This window comes from Strix aluco, chromosome 3 (genome assembly GCF_031877795.1).
Source record: "Strix aluco isolate bStrAlu1 chromosome 3, bStrAlu1.hap1, whole genome shotgun sequence".
NCBI lineage: Eukaryota > Metazoa > Chordata > Aves > Strigiformes > Strigidae > Strix > Strix aluco.
Window position 1 is genome coordinate 8223164 of NC_133933.1, and position 25752 is coordinate 8248915.

General features: G+C 42.4%; 3 protein-coding genes across 3 annotated transcripts in view; 2 read left to right on the top strand and 1 right to left on the bottom strand.

The window, feature by feature from the left end:
* The window catches only part of PPP3R1 (protein phosphatase 3 regulatory subunit B, alpha), a 40628-nt gene extending 35953 nt beyond the window's left edge, over positions 1 to 4675 (top strand). The window contains exons 5-6 of the mRNA XM_074817270.1: positions 86 to 270; positions 2515 to 4675. Of these exons, the coding sequence (XP_074673371.1) occupies positions 86 to 270; positions 2515 to 2562 (233 nt within the window). The 3' untranslated portion in view covers positions 2563 to 4675. The remainder of the gene's footprint in view (positions 1 to 85; positions 271 to 2514) is intronic.
* A 1510-nt stretch (positions 4676 to 6185) lies between these two features.
* PNO1 (partner of NOB1 homolog) lies at positions 6186 to 11711 on the bottom strand. The gene is made up of 7 exons (XM_074817271.1): positions 11393 to 11711; positions 11091 to 11240; positions 9100 to 9183; positions 8405 to 8465; positions 7535 to 7652; positions 6945 to 7015; positions 6186 to 6466 (listed from the first exon to the last, which is right to left on the bottom strand). The coding sequence occupies exons 1-7, from the start codon at positions 11603 to 11605 to the stop codon at positions 6399 to 6401; spliced, it is 765 nt and encodes a 254-aa protein (XP_074673372.1). The 5' UTR covers positions 11606 to 11711; the 3' UTR covers positions 6186 to 6398.
* A 6-nt stretch (positions 11712 to 11717) lies between these two features.
* Positions 11718 to 20187, top strand: DNAAF10 (dynein axonemal assembly factor 10). The gene is made up of 8 exons (XM_074817268.1): positions 11718 to 11965; positions 13149 to 13249; positions 14316 to 14446; positions 14932 to 15033; positions 16394 to 16509; positions 16858 to 16992; positions 18454 to 18551; positions 19307 to 20187. Exons 1-8 carry the CDS (start codon positions 11780 to 11782, stop codon positions 19512 to 19514), a joined length of 1077 nt encoding a protein of 358 aa, XP_074673369.1. The 5' UTR covers positions 11718 to 11779; the 3' UTR covers positions 19515 to 20187.
* Positions 20188 to 25752: the final 5565 nt, after the last annotated feature.

The following is a 25752-nucleotide window of genomic DNA, read 5'->3' on the forward strand; positions in this document are numbered from 1 at the left end:
TGTTAATGCAAAGCACATGAATGTATATTGCTCTTTTCTGACCACATTTGTTACTGAAAGTTTTACATATGTTGTACTTCTGCAGTTGCTTTTCGCATTTACGATATGGACAAAGATGGTTATATCTCAAATGGAGAGCTCTTCCAGGTGCTGAAGATGATGGTTGGGAACAATCTCAAAGACACTCAGTTACAGCAAATTGTAGATAAAACCATAATTAATGCAGATAAGGATGGTGATGGAAGAATATCCTTTGAAGAATTCTGTGCTGTAAGTAACTTCTAAAGAAAACTTTGATAATTAGAAATTTTTTTAAAAAACGAGGAAAAACAGTACACAGTATAAAGGATAAGATTATAGAGATATAGAAGCAGAGTGCTGCTTCTGACCTGGCAACAGATATCCTTTGTCACAGCTTTATTGTAGGTGGTATTGTTGTCTTGTGGCTTCCAGTAGAGCAACGTGTCTTACGACTTGCTGGTGCACCATGAGTCGGTTCCTTCGGGATGCAGGCTTTCCCTTTGGATCTAGCGTGCCTGAAGAAGAGGGCGTTTTGTTCAGAGCGCAGCAACTTTTACGAAAGTAGTTTGTGTCATTTTATGACATGCTAAACACAAGACCAGTCCTAATTATTTTTGTGTATAGACAAAACTGCTAGCCTGATACGAAGCCATATATTGGATTCCAGTCTCTGCGCTGGTAGAAAATAGCAGCTTTAAAGATGAGTTGTGAGTGATTGGCTTGTCGTAGGAGGCTGGTTTTCCTTGTTTTCAACAGTTTGATTAAAAAAGAAACGGCACTCTCGGTCGTTTTAAATTTCTCTAGCTGCTTAACAGAATACACTGAGTGAAAAAAAAAAAATATGAAAGCATGGTGGGCAGGCATGTACAGTCTGCTGATGGTGGGGGGATATGCTTCAAACCTCCCAAAGCTGTAAAACCAGAGTATGTCATAGCAGACCTCTTGCTCAGAAAGTGTTTCTATCAGGGTGGTGCGTGGAGGGGAGAGGTGTGTTCCACAGAGGTGAACTTTAGGTTAATCTCCCAGTCTCTGAACTAGGTGTCTGCTCCAAATCACCCTTTAGAAAGGTTTATCTTTGCAGAGTGTGGAGAGCCTGGGGAGATTATCACCATCTGCAGAACACGGGGTGGGATTTGTGTCAGTTACAGGGAGAGTAACTCCTCAAGTGCTGCTCTTGACAAAGGACAAACAGTTGAAAGGTGCATTTTAAAAACTTCGGGTTTTATGGAGCAGCATGCTTGAATGTAGCACTTGAGACTTGAAAGGGTTGATTTTTACTCATATTTTTGTTTAATTAGTTGACAGCAACTTTTACATTCTCTCTTTAAAAAAAATGACACATTGAAACTTCAAAATTGCAGTAATGAGTGTTTACACATTAATTTTAAATAGTCTATGAATGAACATACACCTGGGTAGCACAGTTTGAGTTGGTAGGCACTCAGGCATTGCTTTTGTTTCCTACTCTTTGAATTTACCACTTCAGTTCAAACATAACTCATACTCCTCAATGAAAGTTCTAAAAAAAGTTTTAAAAAATCTGCCCTCCCTCAAACTATTAAAGTAAAAAGGTTCTGCTGCCTGCGTGGGTTTTTTTGGTAGAGTTTAGTTATTTTCATGGCATCAAGGTGAAAACGTATGGTCATCTGCAAAGAATTGGGAATGAGTTGCAGCCTGCAAACACCCAGCTTAGTGAAATACCTGTTCATTTCTTGCCCTGGACTGTTGTCTTCTAGCCATCCATCAAATATGATGTTGCCTTTTCTTTTGTCCTTGGACTTCTGCCCAGACTTCCTGTCTCATACTACTGTTTGATTTTCCTCTTTTAATTTCTTCAGTTTTCATTGACCTCCTGACAAGATCTCCTTCATTCCTGCAATCTCTTATCATCTTTTTCTCGTGTTTTACCTTCTTTGAATTTGGTGCCATCTGTCTGCTAAAGTACTTTTCTGTTCCTGGCATTTGGCCATACCATTTGGCCTTTGAATTTTATTTACGCATGATAAAAAGTTCCTCTAACATTGCACCTTTCCTCTTCCTTTCTGTGTGCGTGAGTCATACGCCTTTGAACACTGGTAGTTCTTTTTTGGCTACGTGTGGTTTTGTCAGAAACCCGCCGCCTTTCCTAAGGCCCTTTGTAAAGGTGCAGAGTTTTAGAGGGTGTTTTAGAAGTAAAGTTAACATTTCATTTAACATGCAGAAGCATAATACAAGGACAGAAAATGAGATGGGGGAGGAAAGCCAAAATGGTGTAATTTACACTGTCTTTCAGGCCATTGAGTGTGTAAATTGTACCAATATAATTACCTTGGATAATAAATAATTCATTCACATATCTCACAGTACTTGTGAAATGTAAATTAGTTTGGAGAGGCCAGGGAAGTGCTGTAATTATCAACCTGAATGCATCTTCTGAATAAAGTGTGTTCTTTGTATATTGCTAACTTTCAATTCTCATCTGTCTCTGAACACTTATTTTTTTTTTTCTCCCAGGTTGTAGGCGGCCTAGATATCCACAAAAAGATGGTCGTAGACGTGTGACTCTGTAGGGCACCACCCAACACTTTTGCTTTCTTCTCCATCTCTGAAGATCTGCTCAAGACGTCCAGCAATGCTCTCTGTGTATTTAAATGGAAGTATTTTTCTCTGTGAAGCCACATTTTCCAACATGAGCCTCATGAAGCCAACTAAGTGTTATTGAACTTTTATTCTCTCAATAACTCAGTGTAGCACTTTAAAGTCTGAAGGACAGCAAAGATGGAAAGAGCATATCAGTGTGGTGGAGAAAGGGAAGGGGTTGGCTTTTTAATTTATTTTTCTTCATCTTTTATAACAAGGAAATATCTATATATATATATGTGTGTGTGTATTTATATATAGATATATATGTAGCTTTCTATATGTAGTAGCTAGGTGGGCTTTAATTTAATATACTTGATTCAGAAACAAAACTAGAATACAAAGTGCCAAGCAGAATATTAACAGTTCAATATATGGATATACATCCTTACTTTTATTTCACACAGTTTTATATATATAGTAGAAGAATGTAAAATTTTAACTGGGTGTTAGGTCAACTCTTTTCCTTTTCCTGTGACTGTTCAGATGTTTCTATATATTGACTGGCTGACAAAGCATTGCTTCTTATTAATTCACCTTAATTACATTTTTTGTAACACAGGAGACTAAGTTTATTTATACCTGTTAATATATTTACCAGGGACTGTGTCTCTTTGCTAAATAACTTAGTACAGTTCTACTTAATATGAGAATATAGTTTAATGCTACTGCCAAGATCTAGCCCTCGTGTGCATATAGTAACTGCAGAATGCTTTGGCTGCTAGATTCCGTCACCTAGGAACTGGGAGCAGTTACAGCTGTCCTGAAGTTAAGGCAAATCTGCTGTTCTGGATTCACTTTAGATACAGCTGCTCAAGGTGTTAGACGCATTCATGATTTTCTCTTGCGCTTAGCTTAATGAAATTAGGATCAACGTAACTGTGCAGGATTCCCATCTACTTATTTTATACAGTACTTAGATTATAAAATGTTCTTGCCATTTAAATTCCTTTGTTTCAACCATGATAGTTTCCCCTCTGCATTTAAAGAATACTACAGGTAGCATAAATAACTGGTAATATTTTATATATATATATATGTATATAGGATTCATACAGGGGGAAAATCTTGTTAACCTATGCCATAGAGGAGGAAAACTTCACACTATCTAAATTTATACCTCTTGTGGTTCTCCAGTCCTTTGCCTGGAGAATTTTTTTTCTTTTCTAGATTTGTCCATATCATAATTTGTAATGGATGGTAACTTGATATATTTGTGTGATATAAAAGTAGCGAGCCATGTTTTACAACTTTATATCATCCCTTCCCTTTTCTGCAATGGTACTATTGGCTGGAAGAAAAACATTTGCTAGATTTTTTTTTAGGACAGTACATCTTTCCTGTATAGTAGTTTTTCTATTAAAAATTGTTTTATAATCAGCAGTGGAAAGTGCAGGTTGTCTGAACCTACTTCAATCGAGCACCTGTCTGCCATAGCTGTTCCTTCAACTGAGTGCTGCACATCATGGGCTCTGTCTGTGAGAGAGAAATCCAGGTGCTTGGTGTCCTTGCATGACATGAAGTTTTGCATGTAGATCGATTTGAAATGCTCCTCTTGTTTACATAATTTGCATAATTTAAAAGATAATGTTGCCAAACTTTGGTAAATGTTAATGTTCAAAACAAAAATCTCCACTACATGTAACTTTTCTTCCTCTGGATCAGTACGTGGTTTATAATCCCAGCCAGTGGTTGTATCTGTTCCAGTGTCAACTGCCATGTGCTCTGCTTCAAGGGGGAACTAGTCTTTTGTGAATTTTTTGTACATAAGTATTTGTTACAAACATTTTAGCAAATGCTTTTGATTTCTCTTACTTGCTTGTGCATATCTTGGCTGGCATTATAGAAATTAGTGCTAATGTTATTTCCTTAGGGGGACTGAAAGGGGAGGGATGAGGTTTTTTTTTTTAGTTTGTGTGGGGAAAAATGATTTATGTTGAATGTTTAGTTTTTCCTCTGCATGCTACATCATATGTTGTGGGAACTATAAGAACCTTCATACTATATGAATACAAAATAAAATATTTGAACCTTGGCTGGGGTGCTTCAGTACCTACCTTGACCTTTCCTGTTCAGCTTAGAGCAGCTCTGCACCCTGCTCTAAAGAAAAGAAAACTTGCTGTTTGTGGGTTTTTGTCCCCTCTTGTATTATAAAGATTTATTGAAAAAGTGTTCAGGGTGCAGACAATCCCCTGAATACTCCCAGGCTTCATTTCAGTTTCAGGATGCACTTACATGTTTGTTTTTTGTAAAGGCACATCTGGTTCTCTTCGCTAAATGTCCAAATTAGATAAAATCCCTTGTGTTAAATCCGACTAAATTCAGGATGATTGTGGTAAGTGGAAGATGGTTTAAAAAACAAAACAAAAAACCCCGAACCTTAATGTAGGTGGGGAATGAAAGGCAGCTGCTTTCTCAAGGGAAGGTCGGAGACCTGTGCTGGTGAAAAGTCTTCCCTGCAGCAGGTATGTCCTTTACAGAAGCTGTTTGCTGTTGCTGTCTGTGGTGCAGCTGTCTGGGCCTTCTGTGGGCTGCCCTCTGCTGCTTTTTGTCTGTATTGGTATGCACCTGCTTTAGGATAAAGTTTAGGTTACTTCTGTGTGCCCTTGACTCACTCTCCTCTCTCATCTTCCAAGTGAATTGAGATAAATGACATAAGCAGCTGATGAACAGAAAATGTGCTCACCAGGCAGGTGCACAGTTTTACCTTGAGCTGCTCAGAATGGCCATGATCTCCCCTGCATTGCTCAGACTGCTGAGTGCTGTACATCTAGGTAACTCGGCAAGTCTTAAATCTTAGTGATTTGAATGAATTTGGCTGTAATAATAATAATCCCATACTACAGAGCACTGCTCTGGCAACTCAGACATTGAGAGAAATGCTTACTCCATTTGCTGGGGGTTTTGGTGATCTCATTTCAGGTTTTTTTGTTCACAAACCTAAACTGAATTAATTATTCTGCAAGAGACTTGGTAACAAGTTAGACCGGCAGGGGCTGGAGAAAAGGGCCCATGTTTAAGTCAAATTGGGACTGTGGCTGGGCTCTGTCATCTGCCCCATCTCTCTTGGACACGTGCAGCATTTTAAGGAGCAACAGCCCTTTACAGCTGTTTGTGCTCTGATACACTGGCAAGTACTTTACCTAGAGGCTCTCTGCTTCACTAGGCTGCCCTTACAGATCATTTCTGAGAGAATAAAAAAATAGAAGTCTATATAGGTACAGATTCTAGGATTGAATTCACATATGTTATTTACCTCTTACCATGCTTGTGTGGTACCTTGTTCCACCAGCAGCAGACACTCACTGGGCAGCGTGCCAGTGAACTTTCCCTTCCTGTTGACTCTTCCTCTTTCCAGAAAGGTACTAATCCATGACGTGTGGTTATGAACTTAACTATGCTGATTCCTTTAGGCTCAAAAATGTTAAGCACAAAGGCTTTCTGAAGTTCTGACAGCAGTCTCTTCATACTTCGTTCAGAAAGTCGGTAATGAAGCATGTTTTTATGTAAAATCAGGTACCTAATACTTCTGATATAGACACAACCACTTTAAAATAACTTTTAATGACTATAAACAAATATTAAGTGTGTTTCAGTGGGACAGCATGTCTGATTTTGAAATTAGGCTGTACAAACAGTCCCAGTTTTCTTCTGGGCTTCCAAATCAAGCAGAAGACCAGGTGCTTGCGTAGCTCCCAGCCTCTCGTGCATATAGAAACCACAACTCCCAGTCCTTGGTGGTGCAGCCATGCTGCAGCTCAGAATCTTTCAGCTGCTCTGCTGGCCACTGCTCGAATATTGCCATAAACTTTTGATGGGGGACTTCCTGCAGAAGAAAGCACAACTTCAGTCAGCAAACAAGAAAATGTATGTCACAAAGCCGGAGGTTTTGCTCATGTCTGCGTTGAAGTGGAGAAATAAGCCCATGAGTGAGAAGGATGGTCGAGGTTAGCCACCTTGTCTGTTACTGCAAGCGCAGAGTTACAACTTCTGCTGATGGCTGCCCCCTTTGGCTTTCTAGACTTCATTCCAAATCCAAACAGCCCCTTGGGGAATGCTGCAGCTAAATCAAAGCAGAAAATCTTCCTTCTCCATTGTGGAGAGAGTTTTGGAGCTGGAAACCAAGCCCTAGGCTCCCTCCTTCTTCCCAAACCCTTCTCTTAAGGGCAAACCAGACAACTGCCAGTAAGCTACCTGTTCCAACTGCAGGTGTGGACACACCAGGGAAGAAAGCAAGACCGCCAGAAAGCCATTTCCAACTGCAGCATCTATTTGTATATAACAGATTAATTAGCAGGACTTACCTAAAATTAGATTGCAAATTGCTGTTCGTGCCATTTTAATGTTCTGAAAAGATCCCAAAATATGAATTTTCCTGTAAAAAGCAGTCAAAGTAGCATTAGTTTACTGGAAGAAAAAAAACTGGTTACATACTTAATAGAGAATTGGAGGTTAGAGATTAAAATGGAATTTCAGATCAGTCTAGTAGTTCATTTTCTACACTTGTAAATAAAAACCCACCTCAAAACTAGAAAATCTACAATGTAAAACCTGTGCTCTTCTAAATCCTTTTTAAAAAGAGATTTTACAAATTTTAAGTGTAGCAGTTTTAGGAGGAAGACCTTGTTGCAGGGTTAGTGGGCCCAATTCTGATTATTCATAAGAAGGAATTCTTATGCTGTGGGGAATTACTCAATTCTAGATGTGCTGGTGACATTGTCATCATTCTCATAACAGAGGGTTAAATATTCAAATAACATTCATTTAAAATAGCACTTAAAATATTAATACTGCTCTACAAATGTTTCAAAAATTCAAGTTACCTTTTTTTGCTGGTAGAGGACATGGATTAGTTTAGGGATTACGCTTTGCCTAGAAGGAAATTGGTACTTACGCGTCAGCAAGAACAATTCGTGTCCTGGTTACGTTTTCTATAGTGAATTTTGTTTTTCCACCTTTTCCTGCTATTCTCCCTATTGCTCTTGACAGATGATCTCCTTTCAAAGGTTTGACTAAAACGAGAATAACATGCTCAGTATAGTGGTGCACGTTTCTGCACTGCTTCCCTTGTCTGAGTTACTGGGATCAATTCATTCTAAGCAACCCAAAAGCAACTTTACTGTGGTGAATGCAGATACACACGTATTTCACCTTGGGTGATTAGAAGTGAAAAATCTCATCCAGTCCTATATGACTGTGAGGTCTCTGACAGCTGAGAAATTCTCATACAGAGCTGCAGTGGGAGGCATTCCTTTCATTCCTGAGCAATTGAGATTGAGGAAAGAAACAGAGCCAAAGCGCACACAATTCACCCTGCTAGAAATGAAATGAGTTGGATTTAGATGCTGCTCTAAATGGGACTCCAAGGAGTCTGTTATTTCATGTGTTACTGGGACATTTCTGCTATCTACTACCCTCCTCACTGTTGGGATAGTGGGAGGAACAAAGCCCAGTCCTGTTTAAAAATCTAATGATTCTCCATGTCATCTCTGAGTTTAAAACATTTATACTGTGACAAGACAAAGCAAATCACTGGCAAAGTGACATACTTTTAAGGATGAAGGTTTAGGTGGTTTTGTTGGGACATCTTAGAAAAATGACAACCCTTTCAAGCTGCCTATACCCAGACAATAATTCTGTGTAATGGCATAAAGGTTTTCCTGATTCCGGAGGAGAAGTGATACAAGTGGAGCAGGGGGGAGGGAAAAAACATCCTTGCAGATGGTGCACACAACTACTTGAATACTGCAGCAGTACTACTTACCATCTGTAACTTCAAATGATTCTAGAAAAAGATCATCTAATCTGATGAGAGCAAGAGCATCCTAAAATAGGAAAAGATTTGTTATCAGCGTGAGTGTTGCAGTACCACAACAGAGGTGAAAGCTGATGGGGTTTTTATACATATAAACAGATGACATCAGTAGTATTTCTCTACTTAATGTATCAAACAACAGTCACCTAAAGTTAGATCAGCTACCTTTTCAATAGCAATATAAATTCTTATTTTTGTGTAAAGAACCCTACGCATGCTTACACCCCCCCATTCACCCGTACTAGTGAAGTCAGTACCGGTCTGCAGAGTGAGCAGCCCATATGATACTACAAAAAGCAGCTGTTTTCTCCAAGTACGGTTTGAGTTTTGAAGAGACTGAAGGTTATTGGCTTGGACTAAAGCAAAATGAAGTCTCTACATGTGCAGAGCACCTCAGAACCACATTATTGCCTCGTGCTTGCCTCTCACAGCTTAACATGTCCTTTATTTTGTAATTTTAATTGTGCTGTTTGGAGGTTACTTTTTTATCCTGCATTAGATTAAGAAACTAGACTACCAGTCACAATTTCAAACAAATTTATTCCTAGAAAACCACCTAAGGATTTTTATTTCTCACTGTAATTTGCAGAGAGGCCAAAGACATCATGCAAGCAATCTCACAACCTAGCTGTTGGGAGACTCACCTCTACTTGAAACCCAAGTATAAATGCTTTTACAAAATCAGCTGCTTTTGTTAGAGCACTGAGATCCTTTGTCTCTTGACAAGTCTGCAAAACAAGAAGTTATGTTTGCAAATTAAGACCATGCAAGCAGGATCAGGACTTTGAAAAAATCTAAGAAATACAGTCTAACCCTAAAAAAAGCCACATTTAGGTAATGTTCCTATATTGTGTTTTACTGAAAGATGCAAGTAATCCACTTTGTGCTTTTTTAATAATGTTGACTCTTGACAACAAGAATGCACCAGCTACCACAGCCTGTGTTTGGAGGGGAGGGAAAAGAGAAGGTGCTGCAAATCCCCATCACCACTGATGGAAGAAAACCCTTTTTATGGAAAACAACCCCCACAAAGTAAACTGCAACACAGAACTGCAGAAAAAGAGAGAAGGACAATGGCGGGAGGCAGCTTGAGGAGAGAAAGTTACTCCAATGCCAATATTCTAAAGATGCTTTAGCAGGTGAATAGAAACCCAGGCAGGTTCAATAAAACATATGGGACAAGATTAACAAGATATTCGGAACAGGAACAAATCGATCGGACAAAGCAGCAAGTGTTGGGAGTGTTTAAAGTTTTATCCTTTTTTTTTTTTTCCACTGCCAGCAGAGGCCACAGGATTTGCTGCCAGGGGGCATTTGTTCAGTTCATGTTCTAGAACTGGGCCAAAGCACTGCTCTGCTACCAGTGGAAACATCTGTGCACATCTGTGTTTACCCAAAGCACTGCTCTGCTACCAGTGGAAACATCTGTGCACATCTGTGTTTACAGATCCTAACAGGGACAGCTTAGAAAAGAGCAGTCTGTGAAGCTCTATGAAAAGAAAAGCAGGAAACAATACTCAAGGAGGATAAATACCTTAAGGCCTGGAATACATGCAAGGTACTGTGAAAATATCATTTACAGCTTCCACACCGTATCAAAGAAATGATAAACTCATTTCAAAGTTTTCAGTCATCCTATATTCATGATAAATACCGGCAAAATGAACTCAGCTTGATCAAGAACAAAGCTACCTTGCTTTTCAACCAGACACCGTTTTGTATCAAAAAGCAGAGTTAAAATCCCAGGTTCTTCACCTGCACAGTTATTCAGTGGAAGTGCAAGAGTTCCTGCTCTTCCCTACCTTTTCCTTCAAGTTATTTCTAGGAAGTGTAAATAAGGGGTAGTTCTGTCACCTCCCCTCTAGTGGCTACCACTGAAGCTGTAATAAGGTTTCAACGTTAGGAAGCAAAATTACTGTTGGTGTCTGTATTTTCGCTATTCCATTAGAAGATCTCGTACATCAACACTGCTAATGCAGCAAGTTGTACGTCAGAGACTTAGCGTGAGCTTTGGAGATACACTTAAAAGCAGCTACTCTGAATATTCCTGAGAAAGAATAAGAATGAAGAATGAAAATCTACAAGGTTTACAATTATATATTGGTATTTGTATCCTAAGCTATTTCATCGCAACACATTAAAGAAAAATCACAAGCTATTAAACTACAGGCCCTTCTGCCACAAACAAAAAATAACAGATGATTCGGTGGCCCCCTCAAAAATCACTGTTAACTCCAAACTGTCACATAAGTACGTGGTAGCCTTAAATAGCTGGAAACCACTGCATCCCAAAATCACACCTAACACACAGACTAAGGCTCCTCCTTAATTCTCAAGTATCTACTTTTCTCCTACAAAAATTGGAAAAAAACCCAACACACCCGTTTATGCCAGCCCCCTCCTGAAGAGAACAACGTTTTTGAATTTTACTTGTATTAGCTACTTGCTTCTAAGCAATAACTGACAGATTTTATTTTGAAACCCAGTGAAGGTTTTCTGGTTGGGTGCAACTACAGAGTTTCCACTTTTCCAAGGACTTAGACGTTTCCCTCGTCTCTAACACGCAGAACAAGAACACCTTTGAGGAGAGGCACTGCATTACAGGTAGGAAAGCAGGCGAAGGAGCCCTCTTTACCTTGATTTCCACGTTCCTCGTTTTCAAATTAAACCTGATTTGAAGTTGCAGGTGCTCCACGATCGGCGTGAAGATTTTCATCCAGTTTTCTTTCAGCGGAGTGTACCTGTTGGCGGGCACGGGAACCTTCCTCATTTCGCCTTTTCCGACCTAGCGGGGGGAGAGAGAGGCCCTGCAGCCAGGGGAAGCCCACAACCGGACACCGCTCAGCCTCCCCCCGCGGCTTCCCCGGAGCGGCAGCCCCCGGACACTCGGTCCCTCCCGGCACCGCGGCCAGGCCGGTGCTTCCCCACCCCGCGTACCCCCAGCGCCTCGGCGGCCACCGGCGGGAAGGCCGGCCTCTTGCTGGGCCGCGGCTCCGACGTATCCATGGCGGCCCCCGCCGGCGGCTCGTCCCTGCCGGCGGCCGCTTGCCGCTTCCGCCGGCTCCGCTTGGAGAGGACGCTGGTGAAGCCACCGTCGCCCTCGCCGCCTCCCGCTGCCGCGCTCTCCATGGCGACGCCCGGGGACGCCATTAGAGGGGCTCGCGCGGAAGGAGAAGACGGCGTGAGCGCGAGCCCGCGTGCCGCCGGAAGGGCCCCGCCGCTCACTTCCGCCCTCCCGCCCGCTTCCTGCGGTGCCCGCGGCGGTGCCGGAGCGCGGGGGTCAGGCGGCGGGGCGGGCAGCCCCGGCGGGGTGGCGGCGGCGGGATGTCGTCGGGGTTGGAGCGGCCGCAGGTGGTGGCGCACGTGCAGCAGGCGCTGAGCTACACCCTGTTCGACTGCAAGTGGGTGCCCCGCAGCGCCCGCCTGCTCTGCCTGGGCAGCGCCGCCCGCGGCACCGGCCTCCTCCAGCTCTACGAGCTGCGGGGCGGGCGCCTGGCGCTGCTGAGGGAGGTGAGCGCCGGCGGCGGGGCGGGAGACCCGGGGCGGGGGGGGGGACACGCCTCAGGCCGAGGCCCGGTACAAGCCAGCCGAGGCCCGGTACAAGCCAGCCGAGGCCCGGTACGAACCGAGGCCCGGTAGGCCTTCCCCGGCGGTCGCAGCCCGCTCGGGAAGGCGCGGGGAGGGGGACACGACACCCAGGTGCTTGTCCGGAGCCAGCGGGACTCGCCGGCGGGAAGAAAATGAGAAGAAACCCGCGGTATTTGGCCTGGCTTGGCCGTTCCGTTCGCTAATCCCGTAACTGGTGTCGCTGCGTTCCCTCGCGGTGGTCTGGCGGGCGCGGTCGCTGTGTCACAGTTCGCGTTACATGAAAGTGCCCAAAGTGTGCAGCTTAACCATTTCAATAAGGCAGAAGTGAAATACAATATGCAGAGGTAACACCACCTGGTAATACTATTTTAAATAGGACGTAAGGGATTGAAAAGTATTTAAAAATGGATTATAGAAGTCCTCATATAAGATAGACTAAATTTAACGATCATCTCAAGAACGTTGTCTTGGCTCAGTATTCTCCTTAGCATTTGAAATGAGAATTTCCATGTTAATTTTTTTATATATCATCTGTTTAGGAATCAGGAAGGCGGAGACTCTGGGCTCAGGTTGTGTTTGGGTTGCTGGGGTTGTTTTTTTTTTTTTTGTTTAACGCAGACTGACCTTTGAGGGTTTGTTAATTTTCAGGGGTAACAGCGCCTCAGGTGCCTGAAGACCCCCCAGGGCCGCAAGCAAATAAACTTCACGGTTAACGTAGTTGTGTAGGGCCGAGGTGCTGCCGCGGACCGACGCAAGGAATAACGGGTTAATTCTCCCCCTCCCGGCGGGGCTCGGGGCAGAGCTGGGCTTCCCTCTGCCTTATATTTGCACGTCAATAGAGGCAGCAGCCTCCGAGTATCGTTAGCCAGCCGAGGTGAGAGGTTTAAGATCATTAAGCTGAAATCCCTCCTTTTATGTGCGCAAAAAAAGCAAACACGAAGTGTAATTTGCCTTTGATGGCATTTTAATTGTATTTTACGACGAATATCCTGTGTACGTTTCGCTGAATCTGCCACCTGTGGACTCTCGAGAAACTGGTGCAGCAGTCTGCGGTTGTGTTGCTTTTTCCCATGTGCTGACACAGAACGTATCCTTTTTTTAAAAGATTGAAAAGGCTAAACCTATAAAATGTGGAACTTTTGGTGCTACATCTCTGCAGCAGAGATACTTAGCTACAGGAGACTTTGGTGGAAACCTTAATATATGGTAAGCCTGCGTATTCTCTTGAAGCTTTCTTATTTGATGTTGTACGTGTCTGTTGAACCGATGTTTCATGTTTCTGTATGTGGCTGGCTTTTGATGCTCCCTGTGCTGCATGTGGTTGGGACCCAGTCGTAAGCTTCGCTGGCTACTGTACTGGAACATGCCTGCTTTGTAAAAACAACGTGAATTCTGCACGGTGGTTTAATTCAGTGCTGTTTCACTTGCATCTTCTGTGTGCAGCTACAAAAAGTTCTGTTAAAGTTCTTCTAGGTCCTCTTCCTGAAACGAGGCTTTTGAATGGATGCATGAGTACAAACAAGAGGTTGTGTTTAACCTAAATTTGATTTCTAGATTAAAGACGTATTTTTAATCTTGGTTTCAAATGTTTTTTCAGGTCTCTGAATAATTTGACAATCAATTTACCTACACGGATTAATTATACAAGTAAAGTTATAGGATCAAAAAGGGGGTGGTTGTTGTTATTAATATATTTATTATTATAATAATATAATAATTATTATTCTCTTGCCAAGGAATGATTGGTTTTATTTTTTTGAAATAAAAAGAATGACATGGATTAGTTACTAGTCGAAATTTAAAATAAAATTCTGAAGGATTCTCAAAGGATGAGAATCAGTGGGAAGGAAACCCACAGTGAAATGCAGCTTTCATTTGAAGAGCAGCAGTCAGAGCTAGGTGGGAATCAGTGAATAAAGCTGTTGTATGTACTTACTGAAAGTAAAGCTAATTGGAGAATTTTGATCCGTAACATGATTCATTTTGAGCCCAACATAAAAATTGGTTCTTAAGGGTTGCTGTGGTGAATCCCACAACTGCCTTTACAAACAGGGAAGTCCAGAACTGAGCAGAAACTTCCAGCCAGGTCTAAAGCAGTAGCCAAAGAAGGAATCGCACAAAGACTCGTGGTTCTTAATGGCAATATCCATATTTTGTTCCCAGTGCTAATCTGAGTTTATATAATCTGTGCTCAAGTTTCCTCTCATTTTTATACAAATCCTGAGTGTCAAGGAAAATGCCATGTTATCTGTTCTTTTTCTTTCTTGCCTAGGAATTTAGAAGCTCCTGAAATACCAGTATATTCTGTCAAAGGTCATAAGGAAATCATAAACAGTATAGATGGTGTAGGTGGCTTAGGAATTGGGGAAGGTGCACCAGAAATTGTGACTGGCAGTCGAGATGGTGAGTTAGAGAACTCTGCAAGTCTTTTCAGTTACCTGGAGAAAGTAGCCTGCGAGCTTTGATGGCAGGGCGCAGTCTGCCATCTGAACTAGTTACAAGTCTGTTGCAACTAGTTCTTCATATGCTGTCTTTTGAATCTTGCTTGGGACAAATTTTCTCTAGTTCTTTTAGAAGCTACAGACAAGCAAAAGATACTGTTTTTTACTGAGCATGGGACGGAAAGAATGCAAAGCAGAACAAATGCAAAGCATCAGCTAGAGAAAATACATCCTTAAATACTTTTGCTTTCTTTCTGGTTTGGTGGTTTTTGTTGGTTGTTGTTTTGGTTTTTTTCTATCCACTAAATGCAGTCTGGCTTTCTGGAATTGAAAGAGATGTTCCCGTGTTTTGAATGATCAGGGTGAAAAGCAAAGGCCTTCCCTGGGAAAATGAATGCCACGTGACAGTGTACCCATAATACAAAATCTGTTGTCTTCCTTTCACAGGAACTGTGAAGGTGTGGGACCCGAGACAGAAAGATACTCCCGTCGCTAATATGGAACCTGTGCAGGGGGAGAGCAAAAGAGACTGCTGGACAGTGGCATTCGGTAATTAAAATTTGGTAATCCTCCCTCTAATATGACTGTGCTTTCATAATTATCATTCCAGGATGTTATGGAGTAGTTTGTTTTGTATGGATGCATAAGTAGCAGGCTTTGCTTTTCAACATTGTCAAATTTATGTGTTTTTAATGTTTTTTTCAAAAGAAGCTGATTTTGTGATAAGTTGGGTTTTGGACTCATTGTCTTACCACCTTTGGTCATAATTTGTAGTTGGCCTTGATGATCTTAAAGGTTTTTTCCAACCTAAATGATTCTGTGATTTCACAGATAAGCTGTGCAAGCTTTATTTCTGTGCCTAGGAATGTAAAAACAGTATCTCCAGCTGCGTTGTCCTGAAGGAGTGTAAATGTTGCGGTGCACAAGGAACCAGTTGCTCTTGTAGTGTAGTTCCCAGTATCAAGCATTAAGGTATTAATTGAAGAGAAGATCCTTGAAGCTAAGAGCTAATTAAAGACAACAGCGATGCTTGATGTGTGCTCTGCGTTTTTCTTTTGGAGGGAACAAGCTGCTTGTGTCCTACACAAGCTGGTAGCTCTGGATTAGCTCCTTTTTTGCCTCTAGAGTCAGGGAGTAAGTTTTACAAACTGCTAATAAGTGCATGGATTATAATAACAAAATTGATAGTAAGGAGATGACATTTCCTGGCAAGAAGGTGCAACCGTAATGCTCATCGCTGTTGATCGTTGTCTTCTGCTTTGGCGAACGGAGGAAAAAGCGTCCTCGTATTTTCTTCAGTTTTCTTTTGAGTTACTGAAGCTTGAGCCAAGGCCAGGTTCATCTTGAACTAACTTCTTCCAGACACTCATGTGTTTCCTTGATCCTGTCAGCTGAGAATTTTTGGAGGCGGGCTTTGGCATCTGTCCACTGATGGCCACGGTAACACCGAGGCCTCCCTGCAAGTCTGCGTCTGCAGAAAAGTCTTCCTGTCCTGCTAATGCTCCACGCCTGAGAGGCTGGTTAAGGAACTGCCCAACTACTTTCTGTGCCGGTGCCGTGATGCTGTCTGGGAAGCGTAGTTCATAGCAGATGAAGATTTAAGGGAAGGAATGTGTTTGTGTAGGTTGACAAGAACAGCGTGCAGTACTTTAGTCTGCGGTTTAGGCAGTACTTGGCAGGGCGAAGACGAATTTTGTTCATATTTTTAAAAGAAACAGATTGCTGCTTTTGAAGCTATATATTTCTATACCCTTTAGGTATGAAAACCACCTGGTTCATTAAATCTTAATATCCCAGTAGTAATATTTTTCTGCCATAAATATAAATTGAAATTGCGTGCTTAGGAGGTCTGAAATTTACAGACTAAAGAGGGTTTCTGTATTCTGATTAATTCTTCCGATGTGTCCAGGCAATGCTTACAATCAAGAGGAACGTGTGGTGTGTGCTGGATACGACAATGGGGACATTAAATTGTTTGACTTAAAAACCATGTCACTACGATGGGAGACCAACATTAAGAATGGGGTAAGGAAACCATAAAAGTATTTTTCATTCTGGCTCCTGTGCAGGGTGGAAAAATTAAAAGGATTTTGTCGATCTGAAATTGATCCAGAAGACATTTCTGCTGAGATTGTACAAAGGAATCTTTAAGTTCAGTAGATTGTACCCCTCAAATTCTTGGTCTGGATAGCATGGGGTATTTTTCAGCAGATTCATGTTTTCAGATGATTTTGTTATTCCCAAATTGGTGATATTGTCATTGTAAAAAGTAACAATCATTAATACATATTAACAAATTGCAAACCTCCCATTTTTTTTTTTTTTTAGCAGTGGCTAAATTTCAAGGCTGAATGTATTGTTTTATATTTCCAGGTTTGCAGTGTGGAGTTTGACAGAAAAGATGTAAATATGAACAAGCTAGTGGCCACATCGCTTGAGGGAAAATTTCATGTTTTCGATATGAGGACTCAGCATCCAACCAAAGGTTTTGCTTCTGTTTCAGAGAAGGTATTGGGGAGACAGAGAATTTCTTAACAAGAGACAAACTTTTTGAATATACACTGGTCAGTGTACTACAGGTCTAAAACGATTGTCTTTGATAGGCAAGAGATGCCCAGGTTACTGGGGCACAAGCCCTGGCTCCTGGCCATCCAGCTGCCAGCGCTCACCCGGGTTTCCTCCCTTTTAAAACCTGATATTTGGGCTTCTCTGGTCTTTGGGTTCTGTTGCAGCTGCACCTCTGTGTGCTCAGCTGTGCCCCTAGTCTGGGAGTCATGTTTATCGGAGGCCATATTAAATTGTGATGAGCATGCAGATACGAATCTTAAATATATCCCGAAATGAAGTGAGCCCTCTGCAAAACACTTCTCATCCTGCAGTCACCAGACCTCATATGAGACATAGAAATCATTATTTTTCTTCAGAAACAAACATTCTTGGATTAGGATATTGAGAGTGAGTGAAAGGATATATAGGAGAGACTTAGTGGCCTGCAGGCTGTTAAATACGGAGAACTCTTATAACCTTTTTGTCTTCCATCTGTGACCACTGTGTTCATTAGCTTAAGTTCTTAACAAAACAGTATTTTTTTGGGGTTTTTTTTTGGTGAACAAAATCTGATGGTAATTAGAGAAAAGGAACTTTTGCGGTGAAGTTCTCCAAGGCTGCCTACATTAGAGAAAGCTGAGTTTCAACTTAATACCTTTAAATTAATATTTTCCATGCCACCATTCAAAACAGATGTTAGAAGTACTTTGATTAGATAACACAAAAATATTTACGGAATTAGTGTTTGTATTAATCAAAATGAGAAAATGGAATTTCTTACCTTTCATTTGGTGCATTTCAGGTTTTCCTTTTGGACATTTGCAGACAGATACACAATAAGTCAGAGTTCGTGTGGTGGGGTTTTTCCCTAAGAGATTTTTGTTGCTGTGTGAGCTTGCCGTGCCCTGGCTGAGATTTAAATTTGAATTGTAGATTGATTGTTGTGTTTGCACAGTACTTGTAGTATATTCCCTTCCAGTAATGATTTTAAGGGATGTGAAATTAACCTTGTGGTGACCGTGTCACCTGAGAGCCTGGGAATCCTGCAGTTCTAGAGCAGTTCCAGAAGCCGTGCTTACGTGGCCTCCTTACCTGTCTTCAGCCTTGCTCGCGTGGCCAGCCCCAAAGGAGCTGAAGCAGTAGTGAGTGGAAGCCTTGGTGGGTCTGCCGCTGAATCCCTGCGGAAGAGCGGAGTGCGCTGGAGGCCTGGCTTGGCTTCTCTGGCGCGGGCACTGGCCACTCCTGTGGCAGCAGGTCGCAAGGCCAGGGGGAGGAATGGTACCCCAGAAGAAATGTTCTGGTACCCACCCTCAGCAGTCAGGTTCTCTTCATACGAGCCATTGCTGTTCTAAGATTCTGCATCCTTTCTTGTGAAGCACTGATTTCTATACAACACTGATTTTTTTTTTTTTTTTTTATTAGGCACAAAAATCAACCATATGGCAGGTTCGGCACCTACCACAGAACAGGGATATATTTATGACGAGTGGAGGAGCTGGGAGCCTTCATCTCTGGAAATAGTAAGTGATTGCTCTCCAGCCTGCAACAGGGAGAATAAGAAACAAACCATTTAATGTCTTAAGAAAGAATCTTCCTGAAAATGATGAGTGGGGTCCTGCTTCCAACCTCAGAATATCTAGTTGAAATTATTGCTTACAAATGTGGTAGAAAGGACGATTTCGGTGTCAGTACTTGATCTGGAATCTTGAATTAATCCCTAAAAGAATGTGAGAACAGCACAGGTGAATTTTGCCCTGGTTAGTTTTCTTCACATAATCAAGGTCTAATTATATCCTTGGTTAACAAGATGATAAACAGACGAAAACAGATTTCTTAAAATGCTCTTATGGCAGCAGTAATGTTTGAGAAGAATATTGAAAGGCTGAACTTTTAAGGATTCTTATGTCTACATCTTCTTACATCACAAGGCAAAATAATCCTCCTACATGCAGTGAAGTAGGTGCATTAAGTTTCAGAGGAATAGCTGAGGTTAAATTTTCTTGTCTGTGGCAAAAGCCAAGCAGTTAAAAAATGAAGGGCTGTAGGAGAGGTGTCAGGATTCAAAAACTTCCTGCCTTATTTTTTCTTTCATGAAATATTTACTAAGTATGCAGTGTGGATATGGCTGGATATGATTATTCATTATTTGCAAGACATTTATTTGCCTTATCTATAGAACAGAGGAAACCCTGCTTTTGAAAATAAAGAGGATAATGATGTGTTTGTATCAGTAAATCCTAAGTGCGTGTTTTTGTTGTACTTCTCTTATTGCCAGTGAGTACCCAGCTCAGCGCTCGAAGAAGGATTCTGAAGGAGCTGAGATGGGGGTGGCAGGTTCTGTCAGTCTCTTGCAGAACGTGACTCTGTCAACGCAGCCGATTTCTAGCCTAGACTGGAGCCCTGACAAAAAGGGACTGTGTGTTTGTGGTGCCTTTGACCAAACCGTGAGGGTGCTGATAGTTACAAAGCTTAACAAAGTTTGACAGGAAAACTAGAATTTCTGATGAGAAGGCAGTATAGTTTACGGTCTGTAAATATGGGAGGGAGAGCCCTCCTGTTTCTAATTTAATTTCTTCCTTATTAAAACTGGATTAAAGAAATAGGAACCAGATCTTTCTATTGAAAGTTCAGATACGTGCAGTTAGAGTTGTTTGATTGTGCCTGGGCACAAAACTTTTCCCTTCTAGAAATGTGAATTTACATTTAAAATAAAATGTGCCTTTGTGTTAGCACAACCTGTAATTTTAGAAATCGCTTTAAATTGTTTGTGTTCAGTTTAATCACAGCGCACATCTGTTCATACTTGTTAAATGGTTTGGCTTTTTCATATATAGTATTGTCCATACGCATTCATGCAGTGGAAATTACTATATACTCCCTCACAGAAACCCTTTGTGTTATTGGATATATTAGAGTGTTTGTCAGAGTGACTTAGGATTCTTCAATACACTAGAGAAACTATAGTGAATGCTGAAATATTCAGGTTTAACAGAGTAAGCTTTTTACTGAAAATCATATTGAAATTAAACCATTGGGCAAAATGCACTGTTTTGTTATTTCAGTTTGGTTTCCTAACAAGTTTCTATGTACTGTTGTTTCTATATCTGTTTGCAACTTGGTATTCTACAAATAAAATTATATGGAGTGTTGTCTTAATATGAACAAAGTATATTATTCAAACATCCAGAGATCTAGAGAAGGAATGTACTTGTATAGGTTTACAGGAACAGTGTGCAGTACTTGGGTAAAACTTAACTCATTTTGCCGCAGGAGTCACTAAAACTTACCTCCATTGTGAAAAACTTTAAGGTAGCCAAAGTACTGCCTCTTTCTTTTTTCTTTTTTTTTTAACAGATTCAGTATTTCTTCAAAACCAGACATGACAGAGTAACTTTGTTACTGTAGTTTCACTTGAGCTTCTCTTTGTAACTCCCCTTGTCTCCAGCCTGTTTCTTTTCTGAGTTTTACCAGTGTGTGCTGGTGCCAGTTCTTTTTAGGAGGCACATCCAGTTACTGTCCTCTATTTGTGGATGTATGGTGGGGGCTTTCCTAATATTAGTAAGCTCTAATGATTTCATTTGCCACTTCTTTGGTATTAGCTCTCAGCTGACTTGTATGTGCGTATGCAAGTTTCAGAAACAGCTAAATACTTTTACCTGAAACCAGGTTGTGATGGGAAAATGTCAGCTTTGTCCAGGGTAACAAAAAAAAGAGTCCCTGTGTGGCCGTTGGCAAAGCAGCTCTATTTTCTCAGACTTCAGAATGAGGAATTGGTATCTGGCAAATTCCGGTGAGTCACCTGTGTCGCACGAAGCCACCGCTCCGGAAAACCAGAGGCTGGTCTGCGGAGAGAGAGGGGCCGGGGCCTTGTGTCTGACCAGGTCCTGCCACCGACCGGCGAGATGCCGGAGGAAGAGGCAACGGCCAAATACTGAAGGTTAAGGTAGGGCGAGCGGCAAATGGGGGAAGCAGTGGGGAAGTTGGAGGCTACTGGAAGTAGAAGGGGAAGCTGGGTTGAAAGGAGAGGTGAGGAGCTGTAGCAGAAGGGTGACGCTGAGGCTGGGGTGAGCTAGTGAGACAGATCGTGTGTCTGCCATCCCTCGCTGACCTGGCGCTATGTGATGTCCTCAGGCTGCTTGGGCAATAGCTCTGAAACCTCTTCCAAAGCTGGCTGTCCCTTCAGTTTGCTGGGGACCGATGAGTTCTCTACTGCAGCAAGTCACATCCTATAGGGTGAGGCAGGTCTAAAAGGTCTGAATGTGCTGATGGATCCAAACTGGACCTTGCTGCACTACCACTGTGTTACCGTTATTTATAATAAGAAATTACAGTGTCCCACCAGCTTCCCAAAATCTAGAAACAATGCCCCTCCAAATAACAGATTGTGTCAGAGAAATGATATTGGGATAGCTAGATCACAAACTTAAAAGGGAAATGGGATGCAAATTTGCCTGTGTATTGTCAGTCAGGTCTGTTTTGGAGAGCACATGGTGACGATCTTAGGGCTGAGAGACTTGTGGACTTTTTCTCTCAGATTCCAGCTAAATACAAGCGAGATAAAACTGTCCTTACTAACTCCTGGGTATCTTCATTTATTAAACCAGCTGAGGGAAAAGAGAGCAGGCACCTGTGGGTAGAAAAGGCTCACAGGATATTAAACCTTGTGGAATGTAGAAATCAATGCCTGTGTAGCAGAGAGGGGTCAGCAGGAGAATTGCAATCAACCATAAACCCAACGTGTCTGTAGAAGTCCATGATTTTAGCAGGTCAGGCTCTAGCCTTCAAATTTAGCCTCTTGTATCTCAGGTTTAGCAAGGGCCAGGATGGATGAAAGGAATAGTAACAAACTGGGGAGGTATCTGTAACTAAAAAAAGCTTACTTCCAGAAAGGCAGGCCTTACGTTTGACCAGTGGGAATCCATCCCTCCATGAAGGAGGCATCTTGCTCTGCGGCTTGGCGCTGGGAGGGTGCCTCAGCATGGCCAGAACCATGGGGATGCCCTGGTAAGGTGCGTTCCCAGTGCTGTGGGCTTGCACCAAAGCTGCTAAGGCTGAGTCTAGAATTTCAGGATTCCTGAGCAAGGGCTAGTGAGGTCTGTCCATCTGTCAAAACTGTACTGTGCTAACCGCTGGTGCAGGTGGGCATCCAGGTTTCACTTTGGCTTGACAAGCAAATGGCACATTGGGTAGCATGTTAGATGCACGTAGGCCTGCAAGTGCTCTTTCGAGGCATGTAGGCTAAATATTTGGTGGAAGGCAAAGATTTATGAGATCCAGCTGTCTTCCTTAAGACTTGATGGTTTGCTTTCAAGTGTAACATTTAGAATATGATGATTTTTTTTTTTTGACACGAGTAATCCCATCTGGTTGTGTGCATAGCATAATGCTGAGAGCATATTCTGAAATTATTTTAAATGTTGTCCCTCTTAGGGTGCATCCCAGCAGGAGGGAGTAGGGGGAACTACTGCTGTGCAATCTCGGCTGCAGCTTGCTTTGAAAAGCTGGGCGTGTGGAGTTCAAAGAATTAATTCTAGTGCTTTGAGTCTAAAATGCACTGTTTGGAGATGGCCTCCACTAGCTTTGTGCTGTAAATAAAATATACTCACTGAAAGGTATGCTGGGCAGCAGAAATTTGTGGAAATATGGTTTCTCTAAGAGTCAAGCACAGAGTAAGGGAAGAAAAAGCTCTCGGCATAGGTACCTGTGAGGGAAAACAGAACTCTTGAGGGCAAGACTGGGCTCTTGGTGGTATTTCTGTTACGTACTTGGCCTGCAGCAAAAATGGCCTTTCCCTATACAAACAATTCGAGGGAGAACTCCTAGTGAGCCTACATGATGGTGATACAAATTAGAGCAAGAACTAGTGAAAAACACTTCTTAAAGCTCCAGGGGCCTCCAAAAGATGAAATGTGTGACGTTACCTCTGGGTACTTAATTTTGGGATTCATTTTACTTGTTGTTTTGAAAATGCAGGAATGCGTTTCCCTCATGAGTAGCTGGTTTAATGTATTTTAAAATACATGATGGTTTGCATGGCGTGAGTTTGGAAAAAGCAAAGAGAGCTGGAGGGAAGTACAGATGACTGGTAGTGCTGTCCTTGTTCAGGGAAGGGAAGCGGCTGTATCTGTGTACCCAAAAAATGGAAGATAGTTACTGGCTGGAGAGAAGAGCTGTTGCTAGTGCCTGTACTATGACGTATCTCCTCAGCAGATTGGATTTCTGCTTCTTCCAGGCTAAACAAGAAACTTAAGCAGACCAAAAGCTGCCTGTGGCAGCCTAGCCTGCTCTATTTATACTCCTTCCCCCTCTTGCTGGAGACTGGCACCTTGCCTCTGCAGCCTGGAAGCTGAAGAACTAAAGTGTGTTCTAAATAAAACCATAATGTATCAGAGATGAAATGCACAGGGCCAAATCCTCTCTGACGCAGCACCAAGGCGTGCTCTGGAAAACCCCTGCCTCGCCCAGCGCCAGGGAATGGAATGTGCTACCGAGTTTGGCTCTACCGCCAGTGACCGCATTTAACCAGTATATCTGCTTGGCAGCTATCTCTTGTTTCCTGTGTAAACCATCCCTGTATGCACACGGAACAGAAATACCTGTTTATGGGCATGACTGCAGCCAGAATATATGTGTTACATAGTGGGTTTGGTTTTTTTACCAGGTGTTGCCCCAATCCCCAGCTATTACAAATCAGGGTTTTTTTCTTTCACATCTGTATAGTTACTTTGACTTTCACCGTTTGTACAGATCCTTGGACATTACAGCCCTCCAAGGTTTCTGTGCAGGTAGTCTATATTTGGCCTACAGTATATCGTTTTTATCACCAAAAAAAAAAATATTTACAGCTTAGCCATGACTTGGATTGAATTTTAAGCAAAGTAAGGCAAGTTATGGTTCTGTATGGGAAGCTACAATACAGTGTGCTGTCAAGGTGGGTGAAACATCACCTATTGTCTCTGATTTTTCCAAAGTTCAGCTGTGATATAGAAGGTATTAAAAACCAAAATCAGCAACAGAAGAGCCATGACAGAAGAAAGGACTGAGGAAAAAGTTAAGTAGCATGCCAGCATTTGAGAATTGACCCAATGAAGTTAGAATGGCTCATGTGTGAACTGTATTAGTTTATAATAACTTATTGCTTGTGCCCTCCAAGATAGCAACTGTAACTCTGAAGGACAGAGCTGAAGCAGGGAATAAATGGCAAACCTGTGAGGTGCACAGCATATACTGACATTTGGAAGTGCACGTGCCCTTGCCCCTTCACAACCACTGGGGCTGGTGGGGACATCACGGAACTGGTGCAGAGATGGAAAATGGGGGATTATGTGGAAAAAGGACATCTGACCTTCAGCGATAACTTCGGACACAGCAGATACAGCTTGCCAATACAGTTCAGTTCATCTTCCCTAAATTATTGCCATCAAATATATTCAGTAGCAAATAGGGACTGTTTGGCTAAGCTGGCTGATTTATAAGTAAGAAGCTACTAACTTGTGGCCTGCATATTCATCACTGTAATAAAGTTGTCTAACTGTAAAGTTGGTATCGACAAAATGACAGAAAATACATTGATTTACTATTTTTTTTTCAGTTATTAAGCCTGCATTTTCTTGCTCCTGATGCCGTTGCTGTTGTATTTTCAGTAGCAAGCACTCTGAACAGAACAACTGCCCACTCCTCAAAGAATCTCCAAATCACAGTCTGTATGTTTAGAGTGTATTTAAAGCCTTTGTGCATGCAAGATATTTTGTAGTAGTGAGCACAAGTCCCAGTACTTTGGGTAGGGGCAGCTGTTAACTCAGGAGCTGAGAGCTGGGTCCTTTTGTGTGCAGTGTAAAGCAGGGCTGTGGCACTGCCTGTGGCAGCACAGAGGAAAGACCAGGTGGGATTTCTGTGGAACTGGGCCAGAGCTATTTGGTGACTTGGTGATGTGGCCAGTTCTAGCCTTGGCTGTAAAAGGTTTCCATTCCTTGCTGGCCTTTTTGGGAGGATCTGCTTCTCACTGCACAGCCTGCCCTTGCAGTTGCACAGCACTGACTGCAGAGGATGCTGGAAGTGGGTCGGTGTTGCTTGAGGACTGCAGGAGTATCTTAGCTCTCAAGGGCAGTGAGAGCTGCCACACGCTCTGGCCTTCCTCTTCCTCAGCCACCAATAAGGCAATTGCCAGCAAAGAGGCAGAGATATTTAGTAGAACCCTGCAGCAAAGGGGATCACAGCAGAATATCTCTTCCCTGTAATACTCTTCAGTGTTACACTCTTAACTAGTTGATCTGGGTCAACTAGCAAGTGGCCCAATAATTTGCTGGTGTGATTCAGGACTGTAGCATGAGCAGGGGCTGCTCCGAGTAGGCAACCTGTGTGTGGCAGCCTGACTTTGGAGACCAGCTCTGTTTAACAGTGTGGTCACAAGCTGTGCCAACTGGTCTCCGAGCCAGGGAACAAGCCCATCGCTGTTTAGCTCAGTAGTACAGCTACAGCCTCTGGGACAGATGAGTCTGCTCCAGTTTTTCCTGCTTCCAAGAGATCTCCTTCCCTCCTGCCTGTACTCCCTGCCTCCACAATGTTAGTAGATCTTTAGTCACCACCTCCATGTCTGGGGATGTGCAGAGAGCTCTGAGCTGCAGAACCACGTGGAGGCACCTGTAAGTTCCCTCCTCTGTTGAGCTTGGCAGTGAAAACAGCCTGTGCTGATTGCACAGATTGGGATTCCCTTCGCAGACC